Below are 11,780 nucleotides of genomic sequence, written 5' to 3'. Positions count from 1 at the left end.
CACTCAGGATGCAACAATGGGATTCGGTGATTTGATAAGATTGACTTTGCTACGTTTCCAACTGATAATATTCTCAATGGTGAACATGAACCCTATGTATGGGTGAGGAGGTTTTGAGTCGGACAAGGTCTGAAATCAGTTCTGCCACAACCGTTAATACGGGGACAAAGAACCATCCTGTGAATGATCACCCAAACCCGTTCCTTGAATGGCTCATTTGCATCAGAGGCATGGCACGTCTTAAACCTGAAAGCTGAACAACCAGTGTCTGAAGAAATCCATGATGCAGGCTGGTCACAGGACATGCATGCTGCCTCCACCGAAAACGAAAAGGTGCATTGCAGTGTGTAGACTGTAGAGGATGCCTTGGTTTCGTAAGAGGTAGTCGCAACCGGTTTTTGGTGCCTGAGAAATATGATGAATGTACCTTATGGCCTGGCTTAACCTGAGCGGGAGGCCCACAATTACCTTTTTGAAAGAGTGGAGGGTGAAAGAGCCTGGTCATCAGCCGCCCGCTCATAGCACGAGTGCCCCCCAGCCAAAAAGCACTGAACTGCACCTGGCGCCCAGGCCAAAACATTCCCCCGTCGTACAACTCTTCTCATATTTTCGTGACGGTTTCCCAGGGCGACCCTTGACTGAATGCGACTGCGCCGCCATCCATCACGCCGCATTGCTTCTCGTCAAAGACAGCTTCTTTAGCTTCTTCTTGACTGTTTCTCATCAACTTCTGGCTGTTGCACTTTCTTTATTCTCCTTTTGCTACTTGGTCAGGTCACGTAACCTACCTCGACGCACGCTCTTGGGTTCAAAAAAACGCGACCCTTTGGCCTTGGCCTCCGATCGTGGTTCCATTATCATCAACCTTCATCACACAAAACTTTTTTCGCCTTCACCCCTATCCGTCAACCATCGCGCAAGATGGTCACCTTTTCTATTCCCGGCGATAACGAGCTCGCCGAGGCTGGCAAGAGCACGCCTCGGCCGCGTCCTGCTCTCCCTTTCGCGAGGCGCGCCTACGTCTCAACGCCATTGAAGAGCAGCCGTCTCGGCGTCCCCCAGAGTGCGCCATCACGGAGGCTATTGACGACTCGCGATGAAACGCCTTCCAGTAGCCTTAACAGATCTACCATTTCTACATCCCGTAATATCTTCAGGGCTTCTACCACATCCGATAGTCCCTCCGTCACCCCCTTCTCCCCGAGCATCCCTCAGAACACCCCGAAGAAGGTGTTTGCTCCCGGCGCTACCCCCGAGCCGAGTCGTGTCTATCGAGAATCGACTGCACATGCTACGCCCCGCGGTATGGCTTCCAAGGCCACGTCCAAGGAATTATTCCACATGCGTATTGAGGACCCCGACCCTGAACTGTCTGGCGAAGTTCTTACGAAGAAGATCCCCAAAGAATGGAACTCGAAGGGTTCTATCTACGCTGACCAATTCCTCTCACATCTCTGTCCTCCCGAGTTCGACGAAGAGCAGCGACGACAGTTTTTCTGTATTCTTGATCTCCGACGACTCAAATATGCGGCCAACGAAATTTTTTCCAAGAAGGATTGGAAGCTCAACGTTATCAACTTCGCAAAGGAGTTCGAAAAGAGCAGGAGTATTATTCTGTTGCGATACGGACTCTACGAATTCCAGAATGTTAAACCTTCTCAGGATGTGCTCAAGAGATGGCGTCGTGAGCATGGCCTCCCCGAGCCAGAGGAAGAGAATGCCGAACCAACTCCCACAAAGGCCACTGCTACCAAGAAGCGCAAGGCGGATGATGACATCACTAAAGATACTGCTGTGAACGGCTCTTCCAGCAACAACAAGCGACGGGCTCCTGAGCATGAAGAAGATGACCAGGAGCGGGAAGCGCCAACTCCTGCTCCAGTGCCTACTCCTGCTTCTACCCTGGGCAAGAACAAACGCAGGGCTTCCGTCAGCGATGAGGCTGATAGCCAACCATCAAAGATGCAGAAGGGCACTGCTTCTGCTGCCAAATCTCTCTTCGAGAAGATTGCCAACAAGTCGACTACTCCTGCCGCCTCTCCTTTCAAGCCTTCTACCAAGCCCGCTGATGACGGGGCTGCTGCTAAGCCAAATCCCTTTGCTTTCAACAAGCCCAATGGTGGTGGTAGTTCGCTTGCTCGCAGCATTTTCCAGAACGCTAAGCCCGGCAGTGCTGCTGGCGCTTCTTCTGGTGGAAACATATTCGGCTACCTTTCTGATGCAAGCTCGGCCAAGAATAGTGGTGTTGATGCTGATGCCGAGAGTGAGGCCGACTCAGATGCTGAGGATGATAGCCAGGCAACCGGTAACAGCGACGAGCCAAGTGCGGCAGCTAGCGGCGCCGACACCGCTTCTCAGGCTGGCATCGGTCTGTTCGGACAGAAGCCTGCCCCTACCAGTGGCCTCGCTCCCGGGTCTAGTGCACCCGGTACTAGGGAGAGCACCCCTGGCCGTAGCTTGTTTGACCGAGTTACCAAGGATAACGATGGACAGCCCGTGCGTATTGGAGAGAAGGATGAGACAGCAGCTGAGAAGCCTGTCGACCAGACCTGGAACCCCAGCACCACCCCTATCAAGTTTGCGCCATCTGGCTCTGCATCCACAAGTCAAGCTGCCTCTTTGTTTGGAAAGCCCACTTCGGCGCCAACAAGTTCTTTGTTCGCCTCGAAGCCTGCCGCTTCTTCTAACCTATTCGGTACCGCTAAGCAAGACAAGCCTGCGGAGAAAGAATCGACACCAGTCTCGGAGCAGGCTGACAAGACGGGAGGTGAATCCGACAAAGAGAACGATGCGGCCCCCAAGAAGTCACTGTTCGAGTCTAAGGCTTCAGCTGCTCCGGCAAACTTTGGATCTCTCTTCGCGCCCAAACCGGCCACTGAAACATCTAAGGCTGAAGAGTCTACAAAGCCTGCCACAAGCTTATTTGGAACCAAGTCTGATGACAAGTCCAGCACTCCCCCGCCCACTACCAATCTGTTTGGTGCCGTAAGCAAGCCTGCGGAATCAAGCGGACCCTCAATACAGTCATCTACATTGTTTGGTGCCAAGCCTGCTGGTGACAAGCCTGCTACTAATGAAGCCGCCAAGACCTCACTCTTCGGTGCTTCCAGTGCAGAGTCGACTACTGCTACGTCTGTGTTTGGTGCAAAGCCTACAAGCACCACCACCAATCTGTTCGGCAATGCCTCGGCGCCTACTGCTAAGCCTTTGTTTGGTGCCCCTAGCTCTGGCGATGCGACGGCGCCCAAGACTGATGCTGCTCTTACGGCGGACAAGCCTGCTGCGGCTCCCATTTTCAGCTTCGGGGCGCCTTCCGCTGGTGCCGATAAGATCAACGGTGCGAACAAGCCCCTCTTTGGAGCACCTCAGTCGCCTACGTCGTCTGGTGCAGCCGCGCTTGATGGTAGTCCCATGAAGCAGGATGGACCATCACCGGCCAAGAAGGCATTCAACGGTGGAATCACTGGAGCTTCGGCCGCACCCATCTTCAGCTTTGGTGGCGCCTCTACAACTCCTGCTGCTCCCTCATTTGGTGGTGGCTCAGGCACTTCCACACCTTTGTTTGGCGGTGCTTCAACGACTCCTGCTGCTAACAATGCAGGCTCGTCTTTTGGTGCAAACTCGACCAACTCTGGAGGATCGTTCGGTTTCCAGTTTGGAGGAAACTCTGCTTCTTCATCGTTCAATAATCCGTTCTCCTCAGGTAACGATGGAGGTAACGTAGCTTCTACCCCTTCATCAGCTCCTGGAGGCATGTTCAGCTTTGGAGCAACCGCCGCACCTTCTGGAGGTTCCAATCCATTCCAGTTTGGAGGTGCAAGCAACACCACATCGACCCCAGCCTTCGGAGCAGGCAGTAATAACAATGCTCCTGCTTTTGGAGGGGCATCTGGATCTACAGGAGCGCCAGGGTTCAGCTTCACAGGAGCCTCACCAGCGCAAACCTCGGCACCAACATTCGGATCCAACCAGAACGGCAACCTTCAACCGCCTGCTGGTGGTTCAACCACCGGGACCAGTAAGTCTCCTCTTTTTCCACATCGGAAAATCGCCCCACTAAAGCGACGGGTGTAGACACACCGTTCAGTCTTGGGGGAGGCTCTAGCCTGGCCACAACACCAGCTGGCGGGACCCCGGAACCATCGAACCAAGCCGAAGGAGCCGCCGGAGGCGATGAAGAAGGCGAGAAGCACGAGCAGGTCAACTTGGCAGAGAATCTGGAGCAGGACGAGGATATCATGCATGATGTACGAGCAAAGGTGTTGAAGTTTGTGCCGGCCAGCGAGAAGTCGGAAGACAAGAAGCCCAAGTCTCAGAGTCCGTGGTCGGTACAGGGTGTAGGAGCTCTTCGATTACTAAAGCACAAGGAGACAAATATTGTTCGTCTTCTTCTGCGAGCAGAGCCCCGTGGACATATTGCTATGAACCGAGCAGTCCTCGCCGACATGTCTTACAAGGCTGATAAGAAGTACGTCAAGATGACCACATCGAACGAGAAGGGTGACGGTCTTGAGACCTGGATGATTCAGGTCAAGACGGCGGACATGGCTAAGGAGCTTGCAGAAGCTTTGGAGAAGAACAAGGTCCATAATAAGAAGTAATGTGGAGGGAACTGGGGAATAGTATATAGAAGCACACTCTGACATGGCGTGCTTACATAGAAAGGTAAGGTGCAAGGAGCAGCATTGCGGGCGTTGTCAAGCATTCGAGGTTTTATATTTTCTTTTTGCAGGTAAAGGCTCACATTTGGGAAATTTGTGGGAATGCTCAAGCAGGCAAAGATTGACTTGATCAGTGTATGGAATACAAAAGTTACTTTTAACAAGTCATGTTGAGAGAGCTTCAGAAGAAGCTTGATGTTTCAGTAGTGATGGGATGTTTGAAGTCATTAGTTGTCATATTGTAGTTGTAATTGATACAAGTTGAGGCATGATGAACAAGAAGAAAGCATATGAAGAGTAGTAACTCAAAAAAGCTCATCAAGTATCTTGGATGTATATATATATATTTCAGTAATAGGCCAGTAACCTTTAAAAGTTGTCTTTTCAGTTCAAGGTCGAGTGAGGCTCAAAATTGTAAATGCCCCGGAGAGAGACCTCAGGCTCATGTGAAACGCGGGGGCGGGGATCAACAGACGACGGGAGCTGGGCAGGGCAGGTACGAGTGCGGCACGCGTCGCGTCGGTTTCCCCAAGACGATGCCTGAAAGAAAAAAAGATTTGGCTCTAAAACAACAACTTTTCAGCCTCTAAACAATATGCCCAGGTAAGTTCAATTTTGCCGATTGATATCAACCCGATTCAGATACTCACATACAATCAATTCTCAGGGAAATCATTACGATCCAGGCCGGGCAGTGCGGCAACAGCAGTTAGTTATATCCCATCTCCCCGCCATCATACCCAAACTACATGCCATTATCTGCTCCCTCGATTTGCCCACATCTACGCCCCCGTCTTCCGGCTTACTCTCGCGACCACACGTATACAGATATATTGAACGTTACTGATTCTATTCGTGCACAGTTGGGAGCCAGTTTTGGCAACAGCTCTGCCAGGAACACGGCATCAGCCAAGATGGAAACCTAGAAGACTTTGCGACTGAAGGCGGTGACCGAAAAGATGTCTTTTACTACCAGAGCGACGACACGAGATACATTCCCCGAGCCATCCTGATTGACCTGGAACCGAGGGTGCGTCTTTGACGATAATAACAAGGCGATCGAGTGCTAAGCAGCTTTTGCAGGTCATCAACGGTATCCAGACTGGACCTTACAGAAATATTTATAACCCCGAGAACTTTTACGTGGGCAAAGATGGTGTCGGTGCCGCCAACAATTGGGGTGATGGTTACCAGAGTGGTGAGGCAGTGTACGAGGACATCATGGAGATGATTGATCGAGAGGCTGATGGCAGTGACTCTCTTGAGGTGAGTATTCCCCAGCCGACCGGGAACCTGCTTACTGAGCCTTCATACTCCAGGGCTTCATGATGTTGCACTCAATTGCCGGTGGAACTGGATCAGGTCTTGGTTCATTCCTACTCGAGAGGCTTAACGATCGATTTCCCAAAAAGATCATCCAGACCTACTCAGTCTTCCCGGACACGACGAATGCAGGCGATGTCGTTGTTCATCCTTATAACAGTATCCTATCTATGCGAAGATTGACGCAAAATGCCGACTCAGTTGTCGTTTTGGATAATGGTGCTTTATCACACATTGCTGCTGATAGGTTGCATGTTCAGGAGCCATCCTTTCAACAAACAAACCAGCTGGTGAGTGCAGCAACCTCAATAATCTTGCCTGCTATGCATGTAGCGAGAGGACGAGTGCTAGGGAGTGTGTGTGATGAAACGAATGCACTGACAATTATCAGGTTGCTACTGTCATGTCTGCCAGTACAACAACACTTCGATACCCCGGTTACATGCACAATGATCTTGTCAGCATCCTAGCCTCCCTCATCCCAACTCCTCGGTGCCATTTCCTCATGACTGCCTACACGCCATTCACTGGTGACCAAGTCGAGCAGGCCAAGACAGTTCGCAAAACGACAGTGTTGGATGTGATGCGACGTCTACTCCAGCCCAAGAACCGCATGGTGTCTACTGTTCCCGGCAAGAAAAGTTGCTATATCTCTATTCTCAATGTCATTCAGGGTGAGGTTGATCCGACGGATGTTCACAAGAGTTTGCTTCGTATCCGAGAACGACGGCTGGCTACGTTCATCCCATGGGGACCTGCAAGCATTCAAGTTGCCTTGACAAAGAGAAGTCCATACATTCCCATGAGCCACCGTGTAAGCGGCCTTATGCTCGCCAATCACACAAGCATTGCGACGGTATGCAAGACCTCCTGTTTACTTACCTCATTGAACAGTCACTCACACAATTACAGCTCTTCAAGAGAATTTTAAGGCAGTACGATGGCATGCGTAAGCGCAATGCCTTTATGGAAGGATATAAGAAGACGGCACCGTTCTCGGAGAACCTCAACGAGTTCGATGAGGCACGCCAAGTTGTTGCAGACTTGATTGGCGAATACGAAGCTGCTGAAGACGCAGATTACCTCAATCCAGACGCAGGGGAGAAGCCCACATCTGCAGAGACGGATCGACGAGTAGCTTGAGGGGGGTTAAGGATAAGATATTCAGAATTGTGTCTGAGGTAGTGGGGTTTGAAACGTCACGATGGGTGGATGTTGGATTGTTGATATTGCTTACAAGCACTGCACTGCACTGCATTGCATTACACTGGGGGCGTTTTGGGTGCCAGCCTTGGTTTTGGTTCGGGTTTAGATACTTGGCTTGGTGAATCCATCAATTGGCTGGCTGAGTACCTTAGTTTAAAGTTGATATGTCGCGTGCTTCTTGGGTCCCGAGTCAGACTAACCAAGGCACTGACTTGGTACCTGACAGTAGTGACAGCATCGCCTTGGTTGTGATCCCTGTAGTCTCCTCAATGTGATACTGAACGGGTCGATCCGCGATCTGACTTAGCGTGGGTCGTCGAGTAATATCTCTGAGATATGCAGAATCTGTCAGAAACATCGTGGAACATGTAACGTGAAGGATGATGTTTTGATGTGGAGAAGAGGCCGGAGCATTTTGCGCGATGATGTTTTTGTGACGTCAGTGATTCACTGACGTCAGAATTGGTAAATGGCATCGTGATGAATTCACTGTTTGTGTTTGCTTGGAGGGAAGGAGCGTAATTATGGAGAAGGTGCTTTCTCGGTGAATGAATATTAAAGGGCGTCTGAGACGCTTCGTCAGTTCAACATCATCATCTCCAACTCTACAACTCTCAACCACATCACATCACATCATCACAAAGACTTCTTCATCACAACCACAACTACCAAACCAGTAAGTCAAAGTCATCCGAAATATTGAGTTGTATCAGTAATAAGTGCTAAAAATCACCCAGAAACACCATCAAAATGACTCAATCCAAGGACCAGAAGATCGCCGAGACTCAGGCCAACCTCCCTCTCCCCGATCAGCCCCCTAAGGCCTCCGACTGGCAGTCAGCTGACGCCCGTACCGTCAACGTCGGCGCTGGCAAGCAGGAGGGCCCCATTGGCACCGATTCTGCCGCTCAGTCTGGTCTCCGTGAGCCCGCTACCAAGGGCGAGGAGGTCGACCTGAGCAACGTTGGCCGCGAGGGTGTTGAGAAGCGTCAGCAATAAGCGTTCTCTATCTTTGTGCAATATGGAAGGAAATGAAATGGAAAGAAGAACGAGAGAGGAGGTTAATGATACCTACGAATAATCAATGAAATGAACCGCGAGCAATGAATGCTTCGCTGCTTGATGCATCAGTTTCTGTTTCCCTCTCCCGGTGTGTCTGAAGAATTGAGTGACTTATTCAAACATCCAAGGTGATACTCGGCTGATATGTGGCATTTGAGTGTTCTCTCTGACTGTCATGTTGATAGCTTATCCTGTTTCAACTACAGTATTGGTTGTTTCAATATGTGAAACGCAGCCGCACCATCTCGAACAATACTCAGTCTGTTGCAATACGACATATCATAAGCTTTTGAGTGCCAGTTGCGTTCACTAACACTCCAGCCTTTAAACCTTGTGATCCTTGAGGAGGTAATGTTATTTTGACACGTGTTCTGCATTATCGAGGTCGCAACATTGACTTTGGAGTTCGGAGCCACCACAGCATGTTTGCCCAAAACTTATGGAGTGTCGAGTATAGCTTCAAAAGTCTACAGGTTACCCTATGCCTAAACTGGCAGCTGGATCTTGCTCCTCGTTATGTTTTTGTGTATGCTAGCATGCTTCTGGAACAGTTCGATGGGAGTCGGGTACTGCATCGTGCTTACGAGTTGTCATATCTGCTTGTGGCTTTCATGCATGAGCAACGGAGTACTGAACTATGTTGCTTTAGTTTAGTCAGGAACGGCATCCTCTCAGATCTCGCGCTGATGCGTTATCAAGCAAGGAGCCAACTCCTGTACCAATCCACGTGAGACCAGTGAGATACAAGACGGAAAGCTAAACAATGTTGAAGAAAGTTCAGTAACTTCAAGTTACTAGTTACCCTAGACACCGATATTCAACCACCACGACAACCTCCCTAAGATGAAACCGAACATCAAAAAGGTAATACGTAATGCATCACAAGGACAAACAAACACATAGGCAAACGACGATCTATCACATTTGCATGCAATATCCGGCGGCTTTCTCTGAACCAACAACCAACCATCGGCCAACTCTGTCATGTCATATCATATCATATCATGAGAATGATCAACCAACAAACGACAACATGTATCACATCAAAGGATCTAGATCTCACATGTCGCACGGGACGAGAAAACAATGTTTATCCACTCAAATAACAAGGAATAACCAAGAAGAAAAAGGGTCACATTCCCATTATCATGACCGTCACCGTCGCCTTCTTGCATAATAAGCAAGATTTTCCAATCACATCGGAATCGAGCACGTCCAAATGAAGGTGGATCAAAGCGGCAAAGAGAAAAACAAACGAAAAGGCAAAAAGCAACCAGCGAGTCAACTCATGATATGATCTGATGCTGACATACATGAAGAGATTGTCATGACTAACATAGTAAAAGCACAACGCTCCTGAGAGAAAATGTTTCGTGCATCTATGTTGAAGCTAGAATCATTCAACTGAGCCAATCTGTGTACTATTAACTTAGTATTCAGCTAGAGAGTCAGCTCAGTTAAGAATATAAAATCCCAAGTGACATCCATATTCATAGGGCCGATGCCAATCCCCCAATCTGGCAGGAGACTGTCAAGTTCAATCTCATATGCAATAGTCGGCATTGCTTTGTCTCAAGTAAGTGCCAAGTCAGAGACACGGCGGCCATGGCTTGTAGCTGTATGCAGGTCAATTGGGCGGCTCGTAAGCCTCACCCTGCCCACGACGGGAGCTCTCCCCGATACTCACTGGCTCCCTATACTTGAAGGTTCTGTGCATTGACAGTGGACACCTACTGATGGATGGATGCTGTGCGCATCCATAGCGCTGCCCACATATGCGCTGCTCGGAAACCCACCACCGATTCAGTATAGTTGTGCCCCAGAGAAGCGGCTGGGGTTCGCCCTAATCTCAGCTTCAACCCAATAGGCCAAACAATATCCATTGATATACCAGACATAGGAACTCGCTCGATCCGAGTGCTGAATCAGAGGACCCTGGATCGGTCACGGAGCCGCTGTCTCGAAATTCCCACTTCATCTCTTCTTGGCTGATCTAGGGGCCTTCTAGCGCTGTGATTGACACCCTTTCTTGACAGCGCCATCAGCGGTGAGAGCGAGCGAGGGAGAGAAAGCCCTTGCCGATGAGCCAGCTGATTGATGCGTACGCCTACGGATACTGTAAGTGCGGGATCTGAGATACAGTAATTAGCGTCTCAGCTCAGGCTTAGGCGCTAACTAATCCAAGGTAATTGCGAGTCAACTCACTATTGAGCTGAAACTAGCCAACCACAACACCTATTCAGAATGATCGACACAATTACCCGAGGATAAGTAAATCCAGGGTCCTGGGGCTTGATCTTATCAACGCCATGGCCAGCTCACGAGTCGGATCGTCAATAGTCTCGAGCAACCTGCCATTCCCGTGTGTGCTAGATGAGCTCCATTAGAGCATCCATATCTTGTCCCTAACGAGCGGAACCTCATCTGGCCGAGATCGAGTTGAGGAAAACGGGCATTCTGGCCACGACGGCAACTTGTCCCAGTTGGTCAAGACGCAGACTTCAGTTTCACACCCTCAGGTGCGAGTTCCAGCATGACCATGACTAGAATGTCATCTATGTTAACCAGGGTTCACTTACCTTGACGATTATTCCATTTCCACTCATGTCACACGAGAGACCAACAGGCAATAGACCACACTTAACACTCAACACGACTAAGTTAGAGTCTAGCAAGTGCATGATCTCGGACCCTTGGGATGTGTTGTCCGATACAAGACCAAAGGGACCCTCAAAGGGCCCGCCCTGCAACACTTTGACCTTGCGCCAGAAGCTCCACGGGCGTTTATGCCGCCCACGGAAGTCAACGTGAAAGACGGCCCAGCCCTTGATCTGCGTTGCAATTCCGGGGTGCGGAGCCGAAGATGAAGATGTTAATGTCCGTCCTTGATAGTTTACCAAAATCATATCATGGTAAACTGAAAAGGGATGCGCAAAAAGCAAATATGATTTGAAAGGATATCCGCATGCTAGAGGGAATTCCCTGGGTGGAGAGGAAGAAGAAAAAGAAGAAGCAAACATCGACGGCCACCACATACAACTCCACGCACTAATGCAGCATTCGTGGAACGATTTGGCCACGCAACGTACGTGAAAAAAGAAAGGCAGCCGTTAGAGCATGCAGATATCACCCGACTGAAACGCAGCTAGAAAATAACCCCAAAGACATGGGTGAACCGTGATGAAGACTGCCGGGACACAAGGTTCGTTATGGCTATGGGAGATTTCCTCACCAAAAGCTTCCTTCTGTCATGATCATGGGAAGCAAGGTACCAAACACCAAGGACGCTACGCCGGCAGTTCTCCCATTTGTCTGACGCCTCGAGCTCAACTAAATCACTGTTTGGCGTTCTTCTCGAAGGTTTTCTTGGAACTGCCTATCATGCGTGGCGTTCACTTTGATGCTCAACTTGACTCATGACGACGGTCAGTGTGTTGTCTCGCGAACTGGCACGACTTGTGTGTATAGTCAAGGCCTGTGCTTGATCAGTGATCACTTAGCACCCTTCTTTATGGATATGATTGTGTT

General features: G+C 49.8%; 2 protein-coding genes across 2 annotated transcripts; both read left to right on the top strand.

The window, feature by feature from the left end:
- Positions 1–5,256: 5,256 nt before the first annotated feature.
- On the top strand, positions 5,257–7,127 carry BKA55DRAFT_538105 (Tubulin/FtsZ, GTPase domain-containing protein; the record flags this gene model as incomplete). Its single annotated transcript, XM_046189999.1, has 7 exons — positions 5,257–5,264; positions 5,329–5,369; positions 5,525–5,691; positions 5,745–5,927; positions 5,981–6,274; positions 6,376–6,840; positions 6,897–7,127. The coding sequence occupies 7 exons, from the start codon at positions 5,257–5,259 to the stop codon at positions 7,125–7,127; spliced, it is 1,389 nt and encodes a 462-aa protein (XP_046051294.1).
- Positions 7,128–7,714: 587 nt separating this feature from the next.
- On the top strand, positions 7,715–8,189 carry BKA55DRAFT_688729 (uncharacterized protein; the record flags this gene model as incomplete). The annotated part of the gene is made up of 3 exons (XM_046199262.1): positions 7,715–7,723; positions 7,774–7,866; positions 7,956–8,189. The coding sequence occupies 3 exons, from the start codon at positions 7,715–7,717 to the stop codon at positions 8,187–8,189; spliced, it is 336 nt and encodes a 111-aa protein (XP_046051293.1).
- Between the last annotated feature and the right edge of the window lie 3,591 nt (positions 8,190–11,780).

Source organism: Fusarium redolens, assembly GCF_020744475.1.
Source record: "Fusarium redolens strain MPI-CAGE-AT-0023 chromosome Unknown BKA55scaffold_6, whole genome shotgun sequence".
NCBI lineage: Eukaryota > Fungi > Ascomycota > Sordariomycetes > Hypocreales > Nectriaceae > Fusarium > Fusarium redolens.
The sequence above is the reverse complement of the archived record's forward strand: the minus strand, read 5'-3'. Positions and strand labels throughout refer to the sequence as shown.